Here is a 24,580-nt window from a genome sequence, read left to right on the forward strand (position 1 = left end):
CTATAATCCAACATGGCGAATAGATCACAGTCGGACAAATGGAAGATTTCGATATGATTTTACCGAGTTTAAGACGTAAATATAACCAAATTTGAGACGTTTTGCGGCGGATGGCAACGTAACATGGAATCAGCAAATGATCAAGTGGAGAAGATTGATGTGGGCTATGAAATTCCCACTTGGAACAACTGGTCTCCTCTGGCGAAATTTTACCACCCTTTGCAAGCCGGCAGCATCGATGGCACTGATACAGCGCCTCATGATAGGGCTGTGACCCGTGCTATGGAGGCAAAATGTAAGTTTAATGATGGATTCCGGTCGTTTCGCCTACGGGTCGTTTCGCCTACTGGCTGTTCGCCTACGTCTAGAGTTGATTCGCCTACGTCTTATATGTCAGTTCGCCTACGATTCATATGTTGAATTTTAAATCTGAATTATTAAAGTCTTTGGTCATTGGAACCTTAAAAAGAAAACACAACAACAAAAGTCGATACATTCTATCCTTGATGTATAAAAAAACAAAACGCGCTAAAGCTTTATTATACCAGAACCCGGCATCTACATCTGAATTATTAAAGTCTTTGGTCATTGGAACCTTAAAAAGAAAACACAACAACAAAAGTCGATACATTCTATCCTTGATGTATAAAAAAACAAAACGCGCTAAAGCTTTATTATACCAGAACCCGGCATCTACATCTGAATTATTAAAGTCTTTGGTCATTGGAACCTTAAAAAGAAAACACAACAACAAAAGTCGATACATTCTATCCTTGATGTATAAAAAAACAAAACGCGCTAAAGCTTTATTATAGCAGAACCCGGCATCTACGAAAAGAATGGTCAATGTGTGAATGATATTCTGCTTAAAATGAGTTTAAAAAAACGTGTGATTGTAAAACTGAGCATTAAGGTGTGTATTAAAATGAAATTAATCACAGTTTACGGTCTTTGTGCAGGCTTGTAAAAGCGCGAGCCACTGTCTTTGTGTAGACTTGTGAAGCGTGAGCGGCGCCTAAACTAAAAAAGGTGAGACTTTCATTAACATATATAACGATATTAGCTTCGGTTTCCACTTGACAGTCGGTTCAATTTCTACGTCGATTTTGCGACTTGTTGAATCTTTAACTCTATAAACTATCTTGTGGAGAAATGTGTCCGGGAATTCTGAAGTTGCTCCGTTTGCGTACTTTCAGTTCATCTAACTTAGCAAGCTGACAAATAATACATGGAGTTAAAGTGTTCTTTGTGTAGACTTGTGACTTGAGCGGCGCTTGCACTAAAGGAGGTGAGAGTTTTCATTAGCATACATAGTACTTACCACAAAATTAGCTTGTTCACACTACATAGCTTGATTTCATTTTCATTTCGATGTTGCGGCTCGTTGAATCGGTGATCGTTGAATCATAAACTTCGGGCTGAGTAAGAAAAATAAAAGTGCGCTTTCACGCGTGGACTCTGATCAAAATAACCAAGGATTAGATTAACGGTTTACGGCCTACACAAAAGAAGGTGAGACTTTTCTCATTAACACGATTGATTTCAAAGGCGCCAAGAGTGCTTCACAATTACTCCGCTGCTGTTCCCACCTGAATGGACCGGCTCGTAGCCAGTAAGATTGAAAAGTCTGAAAGTTAAGCTAAGTTTTCTAAGGTTGACTTTACCTTAGGTTAAGTTGCACATTAATTTAGGGTAGAACAAGGCTGGAATTTCGAAATCGATAAGCATCGAAGTTAAGCTAAGTCGAGTTGGGTTAAATTACATTGGTTAAGATAGAATTACGAACTTATGATCTCAATTAATGATCGCCAAATTTAAATAAGCATCGAACTTAATCTCGGTTTTAGGGGCGGGTGTCACTCGGATAACCTAAACGTCCCCACATGTAATAAGTATATTAGAATAACAATGTTTAAGGGGCGGGTGTCACTCGGATTACCTAAACGTCCCCGCATGTAATAAGTATATTAGAATAAAAATGTTTAAGGGGCGGGTGTCACTCGGATTACCTAAACGTCCCCGCATGTAAGAAGTGTATTAGAATAAAAATGTCGCGAAATGAACACGCTTTATGCTGAGTGTAATTGGAGCTTCGTTAGGCTTGATTTTGAGTGTGAAGGCAACTTAACTCCAAAGCGGCAGTTAATATTGAGTTGGTTTATTTAGCACACAAAATTACGCTTTGGGAATTGACTCAACTGAAAAGCCGATCGCGCATAAAACAGATGAATCAACTAGTGTAGGATGTGTTTTACGACGTACGCGAACTGACATATTTATAAGACGTAGGCGAATCGACTTTAGTCGTAGGCGAATACAGACCGTAGGCGAAACGACCCGTAGGCGAATCACCTCAAGTCGTAGGCGAACAGACAGTAGGCGAAACGACCCGTAGGCGAAACGACCGTAATTCGGATTCGGAACAATGACTCCTGGAGGAACTTCCTGGAAAAATGCTCACATTCCCCAACAACTAACTATATATAACTTACGTAGCCACTGGAATTGTGATATGATCAAATGGTACAGTAATTCAAGCACATGCAAACACTATGGGATGTTTACAAGTTACAAGGCAAATGCAAACGTTCGCATATCTAATTTATGCCTGTACATCTTAAGAACACTCTTTCAAGGTGGAACACAACAAATTGTGCTTCACTTGATTCCCAATTCTCTTCTCTTTTCACCTGTTTCCCATTTATTCACACTTGACACATATGCAAGCAAAAACTATGAGCAAGAAATGAATCCTTTATTGCCCTTGCTTTACTTTTCATTTGCATTTTTAATGTATACAGTACTTGCACTTGAGTTCCTTCCTGAATTTTGTCAGCATCACACAGGTAAAGCAAATTGAACAACTTGTCAGAGCAAAAGGCATCTTCACAGTCAAGCTTACTTTTTGGTTGTGTATGACTCTTGCTCCTGTCCCATCAATGTTTCCAGATAAGCCAAACAAGAGAGTTACTGGTGATCCAGACAAGACATTGTTTGTTGGAAAGCTTAGCAAGGACACCTGTGAAGGTTTAATTTTATTTGAGTCAAAAATAATAATTATGATTAAGGACAGTACCTCGTTTGGTTATTACACACACATTCTACATATCTTGAGATGGTCCCAAAAGCTTTCAATTTCAATTTCAATTTATTTTTGCCATAGACAATAAAAAATATACAAGCATACATACATATAGTGCAATAAACAGTGCAATACATACAATTAGTGTGATACGTACATTTACAGTAAACAAGAGAGTGACTGGTGATCCAGACAAGACATTGTTTTTTGTGAGTTTGTAAACTTGTAAGCTTATAAACTTACTTTGTTAAGGATGGTACCAGTATCTACTAACTCAAAGATATTTTTAGTTCATATTTTGTGACTGTACAAAAAGCAGATCTTAGCAAGGGCTATTGTAAACCAGCAACAAAATTGGGGATATAACCATGCATTTTTCAGAGATACTTAAAATTATAACTTGTTTCCTGCTATATTAAGACCTTTTTGCTTCAAACAAGCTTCAACTTGGAAAAAATGCCATACACTGGCAAGTATTTTAAAGCTTCTTAGTGTTGTTCCTTAATTATCTCTGAAAAATGAGTGGTGACCCCTAATTTTCTTTTTGGATTCCAAATAGGCCTTGCTAGGATTTGCTTTTACTGCATAGTCATAAACTTCACAAAAATACCTCTGTATTAGGAAACACCATCTTTAAACACTTAACTGCAATTTTTCCTTTTCCTAAGAAACTTCTTCCAAAGTGCACCTGTAATTCAAGTGTCAAACAAATTTCAAATTAAATTAAAAACATTTGGTTTTGGTCACAAAAAGAATGTGCGGTTAAGGTTGCGACAAAGCATCTTATTCCTTGTCAGATTTACTGTTTGGTATTATATTAAATTTCCTAAATGCTTTTTGCAATTTTCGATCTGCAGCTACTGTATATAAAGTCTTTGCAAAATGTGGAGAAGTAGTGAAGTGCAGACTTATTAGAGATATTGGTAAGTGAGAATAACAGTGCAATCATGCAATGTTATTATTTTACATCTAAAGGCACAGAGGTCATCATATCTGCTTCTTCACTCCAGCTGATAACTGCACCATCAAATCTGGTTCGGATAATGTTAGCATTCATCCGTTGGCATTGGACTCTGCAGGCTTAGCAAGGGCCAAAGGCATGAGCTGCAGAGGCATGCTAACACAGAAAGTTTATACAACAATACCTGAATCCACTGACAATATTGTATTTGGAGTCCAGGGGCAGAGGGGGGACTCCCAAAATTTTTGATAGGGTGCATGGCTTGGTTCTCTAAACCCCGGCTCTATCTCAGACCAAAATTTATAATTTTCCGGTACCCTTTCTCAGACCTGGCCTCTAAATTCATACCTATTTTCAGACATGGTTTCTAGGATCCATAACCATTTAGACCGAAATAGTTAAAATCTAAAACCCCCACCCCCAATCCCCGGATTTGGACAGAGTTGAACCACAAAAATGTTGTTATTTGAAGAAGAAAGTTTGTAAAAAAAGGCAAGTAGCCAGAAATGAAGGGATAAAAGCAGCCATTCTATGCTATCATCATACTTGGGAAACATATTATCGACTGGTTCTTAGATACATCTTGTTCTATTTTGTGTGGATTTGTTGACAGTGCTGCTGTATCAGCTGACCAAGTCTTAAATTGTGTCGGTACAGAAAATATCCATACCCCCACCACGGAGGGAATTTCACATAGGACCCCCCCACCCCCCAGGATTTTCCATTTTCGAGGTATTTTTTTAACCCCCCACCCCTTCGGAAATTCCTTAAATACAGAATACACCCCCACCTCCCTCTGGAAAAGTTTTACTTCAAAAGAACGCCTCAAAAATCAGTTTGATGTGAACATTTAAGAAATATCAAGAACTGCCTACACAAGGAGAAAATATGCGTTATCGAAGAGCGCGCGCACCGTTCAATTTCACCGATAGAGTTTGCCAAAAAGCTCTTGATACTGAAATAATTGTTGTGTTTTATATTTACCTGTGGTCATTGACATCAAACTTTACCATTAGCTTCGCTGAAGATTTTAAATCTAAATTGTTGGAATAAGTCCACCAATGGAAAAATGTGTTTTCATTAATTTGCATATGTCATGTTTACGTTCCTATGCAAATTTTAGGAGATCAAAAAGATTATCGCTTTAGTTCTACTCAATTGATGATTTTTCTCCTGGTAATCATTCAGTCTAGTTATTTTAGTCAATAGTTTTCCTATTGAATCGGAATAGCATGGACAAAATAAGCATTAGCAGGGCAGGACAAATAGAGCTTTCAGATCGTAACTTGAAACCGCAGACGAAATGGAGCCGCAAAACGAAATTAGCATGTTCACATTCTTATGCAAATTTTGTATGAGATCAATAACTCATTAAAAAAATGTTGAATTGGCTCTATTTTGTTGAATTTTGGCATAGAAATTAAGTTAATAGTTTTGGACTTTAAGTTGAAATACTTTGGACAAAATAAGTTTTAACACGGGTCGGTCTTGACAAACCAGTTATAATTGACCCCGGGAATTGACCTTTGCCCGTAACTCTACACAGCATACAAAAATAACAAACAAATATTTCAATGTTTTATGTAAAATTGGGGCTTTCACTTTATAGCCATACAAAATTTACCCTTTTAAACATTGATAAAAATTCAATTGTTGCCAGTAAACAATATTTTCTACGCAAGAAAGTTTCACAAACAACAGTACGTAGTTTTATAATAACTGAGTCACGCAATGCAGACATAGATTTCTTGTCTCAGTTGGAGTACTTCACTTTAATACAAAGGCTTTTCGGAGAAGGGAAACATGTTTTTAATGTAACAAGGGTTTCTTTAAAACAGTTAAACAAAGTAATGTCTTCAAGAAAGATCTGCGAAGTTACAAAGTTGATAAGTTACAATTTTGAACATTTATGTCTGACATGAATGTGAAGTTGACCCTCTGGAAACTTATCCAACCATTTACCCCTCCTCCCCTCTGGAATTTCCTGGGCCATTGACCCCCCCCCCCCCAACCCCTCTGGAATTTCCAATTCCCTCCGTGGTGGGGGTATGGATATTTTCTGGAACCACACATCATACTTCTTTAATTTTGGATTTTTCTTAATCTTCTATGTAGTAACAGGGTTTTCAAAAGGCTATGCATTTGTGGAGTACAGAAGTGACAGAGATGCTAATAAAGCCTGGAGAGTAAGAGAAATATCAATAAGAAAATAACAACTAACATTAATTACCAACCTTTGCTTTCATAAGGGGTGCATGGAACAAGGCCCTAAGGGTGTTTTGGTGTAATATCAAATTCTCCTTTTGTTGAACCAAGCAAATACAAGGCAATTTGAAAAGGAGAATCTAGCAATTATTATTCATCACATCTTTTTTCCACATACCCTTTTGTTATTGAAACCTCGCCACCACAGGGGGATTTTAGCAGCTCTTTTCATTTTGATGAGAGTACAAATGAAGGGCTTGGTGGATAACCGACCTATAGCTCAGATACACCGAAGTAATGGCATGCCCTGGTGAAAAACCTCACAGGATCTTTAAGGATCTTTGAAGATCTTCAAAGACCTGCTAAAGATCCTCAAAGACAAAGATCCTCAAAGGATCCTTACAGGATCTTTGAGGATCCTCCAAAGATCTTTAAAGATCCTGTATCTGCAAGATCTTGAACAAAGATCCTTAGGGAATCAATAAGGATCTTGCAAGGATCTTACAAAGATCCTTGTAACGATTCCTGCAAAGATCTTTGCAAGGATCCTTGAAGATCCTCAAGGATTAAATGAAGATCTTTAAAGAATCCTTGAAAGATCCTTGTAAAGATCTTGCAAAGATCTTTGCCAGGATCCTCGAGGATTTAATGAGGATCTTTGAAGAACCTTAAAAAGATCCTTGTAAAGATCTTGCAAGGATCTTTGCCAGGATCCTTGAGGATTTAATGAGGATCTTTTAAGAATCTTAGAAAGATCCTTGTAAAGATCTTGAAAAGATCTTTGCCAGGATCCTTGAGGATTTAATGAGGATCTTTGAAGAATCTTTAAAAGATCCTTGTGAAGATCTTGCAAAGGTCTTTGCCAGGATCCTCAAGGATTTAATGAGGATCTTTGAAGAATCTTAGAAAGATCTTTGCTAGAATCCTCGAAGATTTAACATGGATCTTCCATAATTTATCAGGATCCTCAAGGATTTAATGAGGATCTTTGAAGGATCTTTAAAACATCTTTCAAAGATCTTTCCCATGATCCACCAGGATCCTCGATAATTTTTAAATTGGATGTCGCTTAAAGATCTTAAATAGATCCCTGTAAGGATTTGAAACGGTAGCAAGTCTCAGCCAAGAAAATTAGTAACACATTGTGAAGGGCTCAATAATTTATTGAACACCATGTTGCCGTGCAAAAGACAAAACTAGCAAAAACCGAACACAAAAGTCAATAAGATGGTATACATTAAGATGATTGCACTTTACAAGTCAAGCTTTCAGTCAGCTGATTGATCAAATTATATCAATAACCTGAAGATTAACTACAGAACTAAGTGAACTTAATGAAGAAGACAAAAATGTAGTGAAAAGCAATAAAAGAAGTCATATTCAATTTCATAATTGAGCTGGTATGATAAAAATCCTACATCAGAATCTCATAGTGCATTTCAGAGTCACACGACTGTTTCACTGGTGGTCTGTCATAAATGAAAATTGCGCAATCACTCTTAATTAAGCCCATCCTAACCAATGAAATTGCCTCATTGTTTTTTTTAATTGCATTGAGCACACTTGGCACTGACATGAAAGCTACCAAATTAAGATTTCAGATGTTAACCAAAAGGTTACCTGTGAAGAGTTTCAAAGTTAACCTTGAGTTCCACACAGTCTGGAAAGATTAACCTGTTACCAACACTTGGTACATGTATATTGAATCTAATGATCAGGGCTGTCATTAAGTTGTTAGCATGTGGCATTAAGCTTCTTACCTGTAACAATCTTGTCAATTTCTGACTAAAATGATCCTTCTACCATCAGATCAACTGTAACATCAAGGTTCTTTCAAGGATATTCAGGCCTAATAGGTGTTATGGGATAGGGCCGTTAATGACAGCCCTGATTTCATCAATTATTACAGTTACCCTTCCCATGGAACACATGCTAATTTAATCATGTTGGTAGTGCTTAAACACAGGACTAACATGACAAAGATGCAAGGCATCCATAGGAAAATAATTACTTTAGAAAAAGAAAATTAAAAAGAAAAATTTTTTAATGTTTTTTTTTTAATAAGATCTTAATCAAAATTTGTACCGTGATCTTACAACCATTCTGATTAAGGTCTTACCACCTTACAATTATTATCTTGGTAAGATCTTAGCATAAATTAAGAATGACAGTTTTAAAAAACAGTTCTTATGAAGATCTTGAAAAAAAAAAAAAAAAACTTCTTCTTTGGTTCAATTCTTTATTAAGATCTCATAATATCATACAAGAATCTTGACAGGATCTAAGAATAAATAAACATGCCCGCAATACTCTTACACTGACTGTGATTATCTCTTTACTTGTATTGTTATTAACAATAAAATTTACTAGTTGTTTGTTGTGACATCTTGTACATCTTAATACTGTTTCCTTCAGTGTTCTAAGTTGATAAACGCAATGTAGACATGTGTGTTTCTAAACAAATGCTTAAAAAATATGACTGTTAAGACTTACAGTTTGCAGTTTACAGATTGTATTTGCATAAAAAAAAAACTAAATGCACGGTCCTACACTGAAACTCACTTGTGAAAACACTATTACTTACAAACCTTCTGTGATGAATCTCAACTCCATTTAATGCCAAAAAGAACAAAAATGCTTTGAATCATAATCCCTTCGACCTCCATGCATAATGTTAGCTTTTAAAATGAGCAAGAAAACGTGGAAAAACGTGGAATCACAGCAACACCGGCAGCCATCTTGGATTTCATTCAGACTGCGAAGACTGGGCACCATTTTGGTCAGCAGTTATCCCATTGCAGGCTCGGAGAAAGACCGTTTCATATTAGATTTCAGGGATTTCAGGCGGGATTCAAATCTATACAGCACACATTTCCTCTGGATTTTGCCTCTGCTACGCTAGAAAAATGATGGCTTCAAGTAGCAAACTGTGGACAACCACTTTTAAGAAAGAGGTAAGTTTCGACACCAATTATTTTGTGAAAGACTGCATGAAAATGTGTGATCGTGCAAGCGAATTATAGACAACGTGCATGCATATCTGCTTCTTGAAGATTATTGAGGTGGTCATTCCCTATTTAGTTTTTATATGAAGCCTTTGCAAACGTTTTTACGCAGTCATTTGTAGCCAGGTTAATATCATGACAGAGTTGGTATAAGCTGAAGACTTGAGTCATAGATCTTGATTTGGCGTGAAGATTAATTTACGATCTTCGTGCATGGAGTGTACAACTGAAGGCAGCAACTAACAAAATTGTTACTGGTGAGAAGCTCACTGTAACATTGTCTAAAAAGTTAAAGGCAGCTTAGTGGTCACTGTGATCACTCAGAAGAACTGATTAAAAGTGCACAATTTTCTGTTTGACGGTAGATTTTCATCTCGATCCTGTCTCCATTTTGTTGTCAAGGTTGTCAGACTCAAAACTGCAGCTTCAGAGTCAAGTCACCAAATCCTGCTCAATAAAGTCACTTGTAATTATGATACTTGGAGTCTATTTTGACTGATTTAATTTTGTTGTGAATCGTGACTTCTGCTACTTCTACTCGGCAACAATAATACTAAATAAAAGTTTGTACATGCAACTTGCATAATGGCAGTATTTGATCAGTTCTTGATTTCATAGTTGAAAACAGCAAGCAATATAAAGGGAACACTAAGTAACAATCCTTTATTGTTTTTGATCAATGCAATCATTTTTTCTTATAATAGGCTTTAATGAACATGTCAAAGCTGCATTAAGAATGGTAATATTTCACACATTGTAAATGGTTCAGCCTACACTCTGGAATTTTTAATTGGCTCAGAGAAACTTTCAAAACATAAACTGAAAAGTGGCATTCGTTTGTCACTTTAAAGCTGTTTAAGAGACAGTGATCTTAATTTTCAGTTCACACAATGATGATGTAATCCTGCTCTTCAGTGGGTTGTGGCTTAATCCAACTACATGTGCATTCCATCTCCAACATTTGAAAAACAATTGTTTTTAGTTGCTTCACTGAGTATCTCTTGTATGTTGGTGCCATTCTTTTCACTGAAAAGTTGAAAGACTCTGCTCCCAAACAGTGTAAATTACTGGCCCACTGGCCTTAGTGGAAAGTCTACAACAACTCTCAATAGCTGTTGAAACGCTACTCCCCTTTCCTTTGGGTCAATGTTGTTTGAGCAAATTAGTGTGCACATCGTCATTGCTTTCATTGGACTTTACTTAGGAGGAGGAGGTGGAGGTAGGGAGACACTTGTAACAAACAGTGTTTCAACATTTTGATGCCAATAGTAAGCTGCTGTCAGCATTTGCTCAGAGGCAAATAGTAGATGGTGACTTGACCAATGGGGGCATACACTAAACCTTAGTTAATAAATTATTATTGTTCTAATATTGGTACATATGTACATGTAGCTTTTTTTAGCAAGGGAAATAGCGTAAAAAAATGATATCTTGGTTTTTATTTTTAGTTTTAATTATTTTTCTTTTTTTCTCCACAGGGGCCATACAGGATAATTTCAAGCTTTCATGTTTTCTTGCTTTTAACATGCAACTGGAAGGACTTATTGGCTTTTTTTGTTACGTTTTTTAATGTTATTTTTTTATTTTTATATATCTGTTTATTTTACACTAACACTAAAGAACATTATTGTACCAGTGGAAACCAAGCTCTTATCCATATGTACACTCTGTTAGGTTGCTCTTTCTTGGGAAAATAATACTGGCAAATAATAAGTCTCAGGATTGTTTAGAAAGGCTTTAAAGCTGCCAGGTTAATTAAGTCAAATAGATTATTATAAGTGCTTCATTAATTGATGCAAATGAAAGAAAAAGTTACATGTAAAACTTTGTCCTAGTCTAGGGAACATTTGTTGGTAGAGGTTTGTTTCTGTCACTCTTTTGTGAATTACAATATTATTAAAATAGTGCTGTTGATCTTGTGAGCATGCATCACAAGAACTTGAATACAATCTTATGCCTTGTAAAAAAAGCCATAATGGCATTGTAGATGAAAGTTTCCATGTTAACTTTGAAGATTGTTGTGATAAATTTATTTCACATGAATAGCTAAGATTTATCAATAAAAGGTTATCACACTTATAATTATTTATTTTTCTTGTTGGTTATGGTTTGACAATGCCTCAGCCTTTGAATTGAAGTGCTAGAAGCATATCCAGGTATGTGTAGGTTTTGCATTTTAAGCAAGCTGTGATCAAACTCTCAGGAACACATGATTCTAGGTTATTTGAATGAACCATTGTAGGTCATTGCCAGAAATGTCAGGGCAATCCAAAGAAAATAAAAAACATATACACTCCAGGGTTTTTTTCCTATTTTGCAGCTTGCTTGGTAAACAAAATCAAATCTTGGCCCTTTTTGGTAAGATCGTGACAATTTCAAGATCTTGGTAAGAAACTTATAAGACCTTGCAAGATCTTGGTAAGAATCTTATATTAAAATCTTTTAAGATTTTGGTAGGAATCTTATAAGATCTTGTAAGATCGTTGTAAGAATCTTGTGAGATCTTGTAAGAGCTGAATAAGAATAAGAATCTTTTAATCGTACAAGATATACGAATCTTTTGAGAAGATCTTGTAAGGTTCTTGAAAAATTCTTATTTCTTATTAAGAATCTTCATAAGATTATTGAAGGATACTTAATGAGGATCTTTTTTTCAAGATCTTAGGAGGATCTTTGCAAGATCTTGGGAGGATCTGCATGAGGATCTTAATAAAGATCTTCAAGGATCTTTGAAAAGATCCTCAAGGATCCTTCATTTTCTTGCCAAGGTCCTCAAGGATCTTTAAGGATCCTCTAAGGATCTTCAAAGATCCTTAAGGATCTTTAAGGACCCTCTAAGGATCTTCAAAGATTCTTGAGGATCTTTGAAAGATCTTGGGAGGATCCTCAAAGATCCTTGAGGATCTTTGCCAGATCTTGGGAGGATCCTTAAAGATCCTTGAGGATCTTTGCAAGATCTTGGGAGGATCCTTAAAGATTCTTGAGGATCTTTGAAAGATCTTGGGAGGATCCTTAAAGATTCTTGAGGATCTTTGAAAGATCTTTATGGATCTTTGAAGATCCTTAGAGGATCCTTAAAGATCCTTGAGGATCTTTGAAGATCCTTAGAGGATCCTTAAAGATCCTTGAGGATCTTGGCAAGAAAATGAAGGATCCTTGAGGATCTTTTCAAAGATCCTTGAAGATCTTTATTAAGATCCTCATAAAGATCCTCATGCAGATCTTTAAGGATCCTTAAAGATCCTTGAAAGATTTTCACCAGGGTGTGGCCTTCAATTCCTTTAGAAAACATTGTTCCAATGTTTCATCCACTGCTTTACGCCTTGTAGGCTTGATAACCAGCCGCTGTTTGAGAAATGAGCCCACACTCATTGGGGAAGAAAATTGGACCAGAGGGAGTGACAGAAATGGAGCCTATGGGTTTCATTTTGTGATAAAAACAGAATTGAATTTTTTTTATTCATTTATCTTTTTAACAGCTTTATTGGTTGCTCCTCTTACAATAAATAATATAACTGAAAAAGAAAGAAGCAAGACCCAAAAGGGGCAGGTGCAACAGGATGAACGTCCCATGCGAGGCACCGCCCCTGGATAAAGACCTAAAGTTTGCCTGTGATCATAGGTTTTTATTGCAAACAAAGTATAAAACAATGGATAAAACATTGGGGCAATGTTTCCTGAAGGATTTGAAAACCACATGCAAAAACTCCAGTTAATCTGAGCTAAAACAACAAGAAGCAATCAAAAATGTACCATAGGTTGGTTATAAACCAAGCCCTTCAAATTCAAGTTTGAAGTTTGAGTACTTGGAACACTTCAAACTAAGAATGCAGGGCTGGTGTGAAGTTATCACAGCTGAATTTAGTCTGGTACCTGGATCCTCTTTCTCTACTGGTCACCAATAAAAAAGAACAAGGGCTTAAGGAAGTAACTGATAGAACATTTGCAATGCGAATCTCATTGTCATACTCACTATCACTCTTCCAGTATCTTTGTCTTTTTTTACTCTTCATTCCCACGTATAGGCGATTTCAGTCATGTCTAACACCGTTACTCACCACTTGTGTATGTTGTGAAAGACTTTAACCACTTGAACAAGTGGTGGGTATTGGACAACATTCAAATTGGTAGATAGGAATTAAAGCTTCAAGTTCCAATTTACAGCATTTTTACATGTTTTTATTATCTTAGGAACTGCATAATCATAAGGTTGATGGCTGTGCCATACTAGTGGAGTATGAAGCAGCAAGAACCCTCAAGGGATGGATTCCAAGAAGACTGGGTAAAGAGTAGACTGTGAGCAATCTCGTTCTTCTCCTAACTTGTTAGTGGGTGATCTGACTGGTAAAAAGTATGATTGTTGGCAGTCTAGGTAAAAGAGTTGCTCGAAATGCTAGAAATTCCAAAATGATCACTGTTCACCATTCAATAATGAATTTGAATGTGTGCAAAATTTGTTTTTTAAAATTTTGAAACTTATGAGCCTTGTAAATGGATGAAAGAACTTTTGCCAGTTTTGACTCTCCATAAAACAGCTCACTGATTCAAATCAGGCTTGTGGAACAGGCGCACCTAAGATGTATTCCATACTGATCTGTTATCTGGTCAGGTGTTGTACATTTGGTTACAGCAACCTGTGGTCTATATAAATCTATTGTTTGAATGGGATGACTGTGATAACACAACACCCCACTTTCATTACCACAGTGATGTAATATATCAAACATGAGAAAGAATCTTTCATCCGATTTCCAAACCCTGAGAAGCGGGTTGAAAAAACCTGTTGTAGCCAAGTGTTTTTAACCAGCTTTTTTTCAGGTGTTTGGAAATCGGATGAAACATTCTTTTGAGTGTTTGTATAGCCTCTCAAGCCATTCGTAATCCTAAATTAGCAAAATTTCACAACATTTGGATAATTTGGAACACATTTCCAAACCTCCTTCACAGTAGAGATTTTACATTATTTTTGTTTTCCCTAAACTGTGTAATAAAAAAAAAAATTCTAGTAGCCACCCTCATGTGAGCCCAGCCATTCTTTGAGGGCAATTTCAGTAAAATTGTATTATTAAAGTGTATATGACACAAATTTTTTTATTAGCTTATTAGGAAGAGCTTTCAAAATGATGAAGAATGGCATTTATTTTATTGCGATAGCATTCTTGGTTGCCGAGTTATTCAAGATTCAGGCTTATGCAAATTAGACAACTTGTGACGTCACAGTACTGACACAAAATGAAGGGAAATCACAAAAAATGGAATATCTCTTAAGCCTTTTTCTGTATAGAACTGAAACTTTGTAGAGTTGTTATACTCATCACAAAGTTTCATGATATGAACCACTATGACATTTCCATGGCAACACAATGGGCTCCAGGCCCACACCATCCAAAGGATAAAATCAGAGTTTCCCTTCCCAAAAAGCGGTTTTTGCTCTTGATGTTTATTCAGTGGATGTGAGGGAATATGGACATTACGCAGCACAAGTATAAGAAATTCTGTTTGACTGTGGAGCAATGAATAAGGCATTTGTCATTTTGGGAAGGTAGAGGTCTAGTAACGAGTACGTTGCTATGGTGACATCATAGCCACTATCACAATGTGTAGTTCTGTCAGCACATCAACCCTGCAAAATTTCAACCCTGTAGATGTAGTATTTGCATAGATATTCCAAATTTTGTGATTTCCCTTCATTTTGTGTCAGTCTTGTGACGTCACAAGTTGTCTAATTTGCATAAACCTAAATCTTAAATAACTCGGCAACCAAGAATGCTATCGCAATAAAATAAATGCCATTCTTCATCATTTTGAAAGCTCTTCCTAATAAGCTAATAAAAGATTTTGTGTCATATACACTTTAAAATAATTATTTATAAATTTTACAATTTGCAGGAGGTGGATTTGGAGGTAAAAAAGAGTCTGGGCAACTGAGGTTTGGAGGTAGAGATCGGCCATTCAGAAGACCAATGTATGAGTAATCTTGATGTTGTAGTCATCTTTGTTGCAACTGTCACCATATCAGAGTGCAAACAGAATAAGTTTTAAAGTTTATTTAAAATTTAAATAAAATTTATTTATTTATTTATTATTTACAGATTCTACCAACATTTAATCAGGTGCAAAAACAACAGGACACAAAGTCCCCTGCTAGGTTAGACACCTGATCTGCCCCTTGAATATTGAAAGTTAAGTCCTATGGTCCTGTGCGTTTTACTATGATATCAAAGAACTAATTCTCCTATCTTGTCCCAATACTTTTCTTTCTAAAGTACCATGGAGAAGTTATAAAAGTATCAAGAAAATTCACCTTAGGTGATCATATCCTTAATTCTCATGACCTCAGGGGTTGAATAAGCATTGATATTGCCTGAAGGAGAAATTTGACGCTGAATACTGGGTTAAAGTATAAAAAAGTGGAATGAATAGACTTAGCTAAGCCAAGTATGGTAGGGTTTGGAACTACAATATACAGGCCATTCGATTAATTTCCTTTCCTCTCCTTTCCTTTCCTTTCCTTAGACCAAGCCAACAGGACAAAAAACATCACAAATATTTGCGTGGATCACGTGATCATGAAGGTGCTCGTTCAGGGCGAGAAGATTTCCGAGACAATCACCGTGAGCAAAAAAGTGAGAACCCTCGCGAGAATTACAGTCATCGCGACGAGCGCGATCGTGAGCGTGATCGCGATGGATCTCGCGAGAAACGCGAGCGTGACAGGGAAAGTTCACGAAGTAGTTCTTACTATCGTGATCGTGAAGATGATGCTGATATAAATCGCGATGGGAAAAGATATCGTGAACGTGACAGTGGCAGAACGCGTGACAGTGAAAGGTCACGTACCAGTGAACGATCTCGTGATGGTGAGAGATCGCGTGACCGTGGTGGAGAGCGTTACAAAGAGCGCGGGCGTTACGGAGAAGGTGAAGGATTCCGCAGTAAAGATAGACATGAACATCGAGAGAAGGGAAGGGAGAGCTATGAGACAAGTGATAAGAAAAAAGACGCTTATTATAGAAATGAGCAGGAAGAAGGCGAGATTGGATAGTATGGAGTCACTGCAGCGTGACAGGCTATGCCAAGGGCTCTCCATCCTTAAGTTTGACTCAACACGAGTCGAGTGCAGCCTCTGATTAGTGCCGTATAGGAGAACGACCCTCCTGGTTCTCTTTCTGAGCTCAATCGAAGAGTACATAACTGTATGACAGTTGCAGCACAGGTTGTCTTTACCAGTCCCAGGGAAGAAAATACGACCGGGAACTAGGCTTGATATCAACCGTTTCGACTTGTCCTCGGTGTTTGTTCTCTCCCAAGAATATTCCAATAAAGGAGCTCAGGCTCGTGCTTGTCGCTGTATGGAGTTAGCCTCCATTTGAAAACGAGACCAAAGGTTGTCTGGGAATTAGAATGAGGCAGTTTCATCCCAAAACGTTGACAAAGAGAGTTGGGGTGAGGCGTAAAATTGGAGTGAAGTTCTTTCTTTTCTTCGGGTAGTCCGGACAGTATTTATACATTCAGTTCCTCGTGATATGGCTAGTGCAATTTGGATCGAATGTTCTACCAACAAACCCACAAAAATTATTTATTTCCAATAAATAAAGGTAATTTTTTGGACACCATGCAGTGAAGTTATTTTAAAATAGGAAGCATTTTCCGGTTTCCACAGAATTATTAAACATGATCCGTGGGTGAATGTCTCTACCATTTACGAGTTGTCTGGCCCAAACCATTTGTAATGATGGCCAATGATGCTCAGTTGGTTGGACCAGTTTAACGATCATTGACCATGCAAAATTAGCCTGCAGAACAGACGTTTTTCTGACTCAAATTTCTGCAAGGCTGATCGGATAGAGACCAAACCGAAAATCAACAGAATGCGGCAACCGTGGACAGCTGTTTCGAGCTGGTTGGCTCTCGTCAGCACGGTGTAGCACAGCAAAAAGTAGAACACCAACGCGAGTCGAATGGTCTACCAAATGCACGTGGTAGTGATTTCGGATGGGCCCAAATTCAGACATCCGTCACGTGATAGCGCGTGGCTACTAACAGTGAACAACAGAACTGAAATATCGTGTCGCTGAAAAGCAAAACTTTCCTTCACAGGTACATGGCCAAACCATGTTAAAAAGTACAGCATATCGGTCACGCGCGACAGGAGGCGGGGCGTGACTCGCGCCTTGCGTTTGCCTCCCCTCGCCTAGCCTGCGCAGCAGAAAAAGGTAAGATTTGCCAGAAAAAGGTAAAAATATAGCGAAAGAAAAACAAAATAACCGCGCCCGATAGGGGACTTGAACCCATGACCCTCAGATTAAAAGTCTGATGCTCTACCGACTGAGCTAACCGGGCTCTGGACAGGCAAATTAACAGAAAAATATAAACAGGTTTCTTATTGAGAAATGCACCAGCGGGGGAGGGGGAAGCAGGGATCGTGCAGTGGCGAGGGCACTCGCCTCCGGCACCAATGGGCCCGGGTTCCCGGACTCGGCGTCAAATCTCTTTTCAGGAGCTAAGTTCAAATTTAGTTGCGGTTTAATACTTTTTCCCGGACTCGGAGTCCTGCACTCTTTTCCTTTTATAAGAATATATTTTATAAGCATATCGAGGCTGAAATCTGCGAAATTTTAAGAACATTTTAAGAATGACTGCCAAAGCTGAAATTTTGAAAAGAATATCATTTTGTTTATACTAAACCGTATAAAATTCTTCCTTTCTCTAAACGACAAAACTAGCCAATAAAACGATAAAACCCTGCACTAGCCAAAAGCTCGATCTAGACACTAGACACTTGGATACCCCAATACATTCTAAAACGGATTGACGTCCACCAAAACGCAACTTTATCCGACTCTTTTGAATGCCGTAGGTCGTGTGTTATTGGTAACCGCTGTAATTTCACCTATAAAGAATATTCACAAGAATATTTTCAGCCAAACATCGTCAGAAAAATAAGAAAATTCTGCCTGGGCCGGAAAACAATATTCTTAGAAAAAGAAAAGAGTGTATGTTTAGAGAAGCTACCTTTTTAAATTTATTTTCATGAAGTTTATTATCTCAGCAGAGTCTAATATTCCGTATTAAAGGGTACACGCGTTTGTCGCGCGATCGATCTTTTATAGGGCGCTTTAATTTTTGTCCTTCTAACTGAACTGGCAGGTCAGTTCACAAACGGAATGCATCAGCTCGGAAAGGACTAGTATAAGTATTCCCGTCCTTCAGAATCCTTATTCAATTTTGAAGATTTTTCCTTACCATGCCCTCAAATTAGTAGCCTGAGTACATTTATCAGGCTTTTCGGGAGCGGAGGCTGGAAGAGGGGGAGGGTAGGAGGAGACCAGTATGCCGAAAAGGGTAGCCAAAAATGGGTCAAAAATAAAATAAAAACTGAGCAGAGGTTTTGGGCTGAAATTGCTCTTGCCGCCAGATTAAATGAAAGCTTCAGGTATAAACAAGGTATAATTTCTTGTTTTAGGTATTTTAAAGCAGTACGGGGGTACCATACGATAAAAGTTGGTACGTGACAGTGTTGGAGCCTCCGGACGCGGACCAGAGCCATTAATGAGAACTGAAAAATTTTTGGCTACCCTTTCGGCATACTGTAGAATCATCATGATCGATCAAAAGCCGAAGGCGAAACGCGGGTCACTTTGAACGGCACTACAATACCTCTGTCAAAATTAAAAAAAAAAACGATAATGACCAGAGTGAAATAACTCAAATGCATGGATTAGAATTAGAACGGGAAGAAGAGGAAACTAAGTTCATATCAAGTTGCGTAAAAAAATTAACGTATCGGATGTCCTAAAATACCGTGCACAAGTAGAAAGTGCGTAAAAATCACAAAAACCCTGAGACAATACTGGTATGATTCAGCTAAAATGAAACAATTTCCCACTGAATCATCGAAAACGGAATACTAATGAGCAACTAAATCAGTATTGTTTCACCCAAAAATACCTCTTCGGAAAGACGTGTCATTTGTATTACTGGTAATACCACGGTTTCGAACGGTCAGGAATTTCCTGCAAATGCAATATACTTCGATGAATCATCAAATATATTTCCAGAATAATCAATAATCAATTCACGCAGAAAATCCTGATGCCCAGAGGCCTTTTTCATCGGCTCGAAACCACATTCTCATTACAACTTCACGCCGATTTAAGTGTGTCATTCAGAAATGGGAAAAACCGCTGGATTTTGTAGCTTGAAGGCTCATTTTTAGTCCTTTGGGCATTCACTTCGGAGCCACCGAAAACGTGTTGAATAAGTTCGGTTTCATTCGTTTGGAAAAAGGTGAGATCTTTTGGATGAGGACCTAAAGCGACTTCAAAGGAATGGAACAATAGCGCAATTATGCGACCACGAGCGGCAGAGTTTATTATCGTATCCTTTTGTTCTTGATGTGTGAATAAACTCTGATAGAATGACTTGGGACTTTACATGCATTTAGTTTTTTTCGCAAAACATTTCCAAGTTCGATATGTATTTATGAAAATAGAGCATTTTGAGAGCTTCAAAAAGAGATCTTGAACGAGGCTTTTTGGTCAATGTAGGCCGAAGTTCGATGTTTGTTTGTTGATCGGCAGTTCGAACTGCAAAGTTAATTTATGCGAAGCCGTCTTCGTCCGAAGCGTGTGTGAATTCCCGAAGGTACATGTATTATTGCAGAGAGTCCTGAACGAAATTTCATCCCGAAAACGTTTCTCTTTTATTTGTATTTTTTTTTAACGAGAAGGTCGATTTAACGGCTGTAAAGTGTGTTCTGAATGAGTTTCTGTGGTCGAGATTTCTCAACGACGTGCCGTCTGACAGTTCCGCAGCCGACTGCTCCTTCTCGTTTAGATTTTGAATTATTGAAGTTATTCCCTACAAAGTAAAAAAGTTGTTTGGTGAATTCCACTCTCTTCTTTAAATAAATGAGGCCTGGATTTTTTATATTACTGCAAACGCTGAGCATCCTGAGTTCTTGATATTAACAGCCGTGTTTACGTTTGATATTCGAGATTGTTCCGATAAGCGTGTGCTTGATCATAAGCATAAAATAAACTTTAAAAGTTTAGAGATTATCAAAGAAAAGTTGCAGTCCGACAGCTTTAAAAAGTTTTTTTTTTGTGAATCGAACTGAGCTATTGTTCGTTCTCAGATGATAAACAAAAGGAAATTGTCACACATTTCCTCAAAGGGCCTTCCGATTTCTATAGTTGTCTTACATTCCCGAGTGACATCCGACGTGAACACCGATGAATCGGCAATGAGTCTAAACAATGAATGAATATATGAATACTTAACGACCCACAAAACGTGGGTACACACTTAAATCGACGTGAAGTTGTCATGTTATTGTCTTTGGCTGACTTCCTGTCGGATTGCATATATCCATCCCGCACATGAACAGTCTGATCTCTATTGCAAGATATCTGGTTCTCGTGTCACTAACTGGTATTTATAAAAACCCACTCTACTCAAATCGAGTGCAGCGTATTGGATATTTATACTGCACATGCCAGTTCGATGTAATAGCATCTTTCACGCCAGAATTGCAACAATTAGTTCAAGCTACCTAACGGATATTTTGCTCGAAACTACTAGCTATGACGCACGAAAACTAACAGAGCCTAATGATGATATTTCATCAAGTAGCGAAACAAAACGAGTGCTAATTTTCTGCTAACTGCCATATCACTTCCTTGTGGCGACCAAAGGCTAGTCTGGATAGTCTCTTGGGTCCTTCAAAACACCATAAAAGGCAAAGCGTGGAGCCGCGTACGCGTGACAACTCAAATACTGAGTTTTGCCTAAGGCAACCCTAGACAAAAAGATCACGACCACCCCCTCTCCCCCGTAGCAAAGTTGACCTTGCAAAACATTGGGTGGGCCGAGTGAAAAAGGTTTTGTTGTTGTTGTTGTTGTTGTTTGTTTGTTTGTTTTTCAACTTTGATTTACGGGAAAGGGGTGCTTGGGCTCTTTCCCAATTCCGTCAATTCTATAGTGTTTCGTAGATTTGTTTGCGATCAACAGTGAATTCAGCCACGCAAAACGAGATATTTGAATAAGCAATAATACTGAATATTAGTCCGCCCACTGTATGGGCCAGATTTTAACAACTATATCTTGCCTGTATTTGTACCACACTCCTCTCTGGCCGAAAATTCAAATATTGAAAAAGTAATCCAGTATACACTTGAGAGTACATTTGAGAGCCTTGAAGGTAGAATGATATTGTGGTATAATTTTTTTCAGTTTTCAAAACTTTTTCTCTTCTTCTTTCCACCAGCTCGCGGCATATAACTTGATGAACTCATCGTGATTGAACGAATAATTATATTTAAAAAATGAGTCATCGGAACGTCATTCAAAACTTTTATCGTTGATTTTTATTCTTAAATAATAATAATAATAATAATAATAATAATAATAATAATAATAATAATAATAATAATAATAATAATAATAATAATAATAACAATTTTAGTAGCCACCCTCATGTGAGCCCAGCCATTCTTTGAGGGCAATCTCAGTCAAATTGTATATTAAAATAATTATTTATCAATTTTATCATTTCAACCAGGAGGTGGATTTGGAGGTAAAAAAGAGTCTGGACAACTGAGGTTTGGAGGCAGAGATCGGCCCTTCAGGAGACCAATGTATGAGTAATCTTGATGTTGTAGTCATCTTTGTTGCAACTGTCAACATATCAGAGTACAAAGAGAATAAGTTTCAAAGTTTTCTTTTTGGATAAGTTGGGGCCATCGTGTATAGCCCACAGTTCTTTGTCATTAACCAGGTGCTCTTGATGCATCAATCTTATTTTGTCTGATGGCTATTTATTTATTTACAGATTCCCCTAACATTTGATCATGTGCAAAAACAGCAGGACACAAAGTCCCCTGCACACCTGATCTGCCCCTTCCCTTCTTTACACCCTTCTACTATGATATCAAAGAACAAATTCTCCTATCCTGTCCCAATACTTTTCTTTCAAAGGAACCATGGAGAAGTAATTAAAATATCAAGAAAATTCACCTTGGGTGATCATACCCTTAATTCTCATGACCTCAGGGGTTGAATAAGCATTGTTATTACCTGAAGGAGAAATTTGATGCTGATCACTGGGTTAAAGTATAAAAAAGTGGAATGAATAGACTTAGCTAAGCTAAGTATGGTAGGGTTTGGAACTACAGACCATTTGATTAATTCAATTTATTTTATCTTTCCTTATACCAAGCCAACAGGACAAAAAACATCACAAATATTTGCGTGGATCACGTGATCATGTCCGTGACAATCATCGTGAGCAAAAAAGTGAGAACCCTCGCGAGAATTACAGTCATCGCGAAGAGCGCGATCGTAAGCGTGATCGCGATGGATCTCGCGAGAAACGCGAGCGTGACAGGGAAAGTTCACGAAGTAGTTCTTACTATCGTGATCGTGAAGATGATGCTGATATAAATCGCGATGGGAAAAGATATCGTGAACGTGACAGTGGCAGAACGCGTGACAGTGAAAGGTCACAACGATCTCGTGATGGTGAGAGATCGCGTGACCGTGGTGGAGAGCGTTACAAAGAGCGCGGGCGTTACGGAGAAGGTGAAGGATTCCGCAGTAAAGATAGACATGAACATCGAGAGAAGGGAAGGGAGAGCTATGAGACAAGTGATAAGAAAAAAGACGCTTATTATAGAAATGAGCAGGAAGAAGGCGAGATTGGATAGTATGGAGTCACTGCAGCGTGACAGTCTATGCCAAGAGCTCTCCATCCTTGATTCAACACGAGTCGAGTGCAGCCTCTGATTGGTGCCGTATAGGAGAACGACCCTCCTGGTTCTCTTTCTGAGCTCAATCGAAGAGTACATAACTGTATGACAGTTGCAGCACAGGTTTTCTTTACCAGTCTCAGGGAAGAAAATACGACCAGGAACTAGACTTGATATCCACCGTTCCGACTTGTCCTCGGTGTTTGTTCTCTCCCAAGAATATTCCAATAAAGGAGCTCAGGCTCGTGCTTGTCGCTGTATGAAGCTAGCCTCGATTTGAAAACGAGACTAAGGGCTATCTGGGAATTAGAATGAGCCAGTTTGAGCCCAGAACGTTGACAAAGAGAATTGGAGTGAGACGTAAAATTGGAGTGGTGTTTTTTCTTTTCTTCGGATAGTCCGGATAGTGCTTATACAGTGCAACCCCGCGCTACGGCCACCTCGTTATTACGGGCACTTTTTTTTGGCCGCACGGCAAAACCACCATACGTTTTCTTGTTAAAAAAAAAAACCCTCGTTAATACGGTTATCCGTTACAAATTTTGTTTGGCCCCTTGGTGACCGTATTAACGGGGTTCCACTGTAAATTCATTTCCTCGCGACATGACTGGCGAAATTTGGATCGAATATTCCACCAACAAACCCACAAAAATTATTTATTTCCAATGAATAAAGGTAATTTTTTGGACACCATGCAGTGATGTTATTTATTGCGCTTTCCTGGTCGCCAACGCGACTTAAAATTTTGCACTGGCGACCAGAATTTCACAACTGGTCGCCAGCGGGCGATTAGCTATTTCATGCCACGATTATTATACAAACAATAACTTTGATTTTCAGCCAAATCGATTAAAATAATATTCAAAGCCGCCCGCCAATTGGTCACTTACTTTTTATCTTTCTGCTGATTTTGAAGTATAAAACCGATTTTCCTGTTGTTATAAATCTACGTATCACAACATTTCACAGCTACGATCAGCGTGTTTGTATTTAATCTTATTCGTTAGCAGAAAAATCGCCATTGCGGCCCCAAACGCATTATCTTTATTCTGATTCTTAAATGAAAAATTGGCAACCCAAAAGTTTGGTTTGTGTTTCGCTGCGAAGGAAAAATGTTATTGACACTTTTTGGCGACCACATTTTTCCATATGGCGACTGAAAAAAAATATTCAGTTGCCAGTTGGCGCCTGCCTAATAAAGTTAATTTCGGATCCTGTTTTAAAATAGAAAGCATTTTCCGGTTTCCACAGAATTATAGTTTTCATTAAGTAAACATGACCCGTGGGCCAATGTTTCTACTGTTCACGCAGGCTCACCCTGCGAGCAGAGCCTCCTTTTGTCTTTTTCTTTACTGAGAACGCCAAAATCGAGCAAGCAAAAGAAAGGCTCTGCTATCAGCGTGACGCAGGCTATCCCTCGCCTGAAAAACTAAAAAAAAAAAAGTGTGCGTTTCTCAGAGATCGACAAAGCTCCTGAAGAGCTATCGGGACCGAATATAATTAACTATAGTTGGTTATCTCTTTCTACAGATTGCCGGCTGTTTTCGAACAAACTAACTAAATGTCTTTCATTAAT

General features: G+C 37.9%; 1 protein-coding gene, 1 long non-coding RNA gene and 1 other non-coding gene across 4 annotated transcripts; 2 read left to right on the forward strand and 1 right to left on the reverse strand.

Moving 5' to 3' along the window:
• The first annotated feature begins 5 nt into the window (after positions 1-5).
• Positions 6-23,692, forward strand: LOC146488377 (uncharacterized). 2 transcript variants are annotated; one of them, XM_085116948.1, is made up of 7 exons: positions 6-295; positions 2,950-3,027; positions 3,940-4,005; positions 6,159-6,229; positions 13,445-13,535; positions 21,819-21,900; positions 22,476-23,692. In XM_085116948.1, exons 1-7 carry the CDS (start codon positions 124-126, stop codon positions 22,960-22,962), a joined length of 1,047 nt encoding a protein of 348 aa, XP_084973074.1. In that variant the 5' UTR covers positions 6-123; the 3' UTR covers positions 22,963-23,692. The 2 variants fall into 2 exon arrangements, with proteins under 2 accessions (XP_084973074.1, XP_084973066.1); XM_085116940.1 differs by lacking the exons at positions 21,819-21,900; positions 22,476-23,692 and adding exons at positions 15,143-15,218; positions 15,770-16,833 and having other exon boundaries at positions 11-295.
• On the forward strand, positions 8,064-11,335 carry LOC146488378 (uncharacterized). The gene is made up of 2 exons (XR_014865982.1): positions 8,064-9,202; positions 10,732-11,335. It is a non-coding gene; the product is annotated as an uncharacterized LOC146488378 (long non-coding RNA).
• On the reverse strand, positions 17,524-17,596 carry Trnak-uuu (transfer RNA lysine (anticodon UUU)). Its single transcript has one exon. It is a non-coding gene; the product is annotated as a tRNA-Lys (tRNA).
• Positions 23,693-24,580: the final 888 nt, after the last annotated feature.

This window comes from Pavona decussata, unplaced genomic scaffold (assembly GCF_977016875.1).
Source record: "Pavona decussata unplaced genomic scaffold, jaPavDecu1.1 SCAFFOLD_9, whole genome shotgun sequence".
NCBI classification, from domain to species: domain Eukaryota; kingdom Metazoa; phylum Cnidaria; class Anthozoa; order Scleractinia; family Agariciidae; genus Pavona; species Pavona decussata.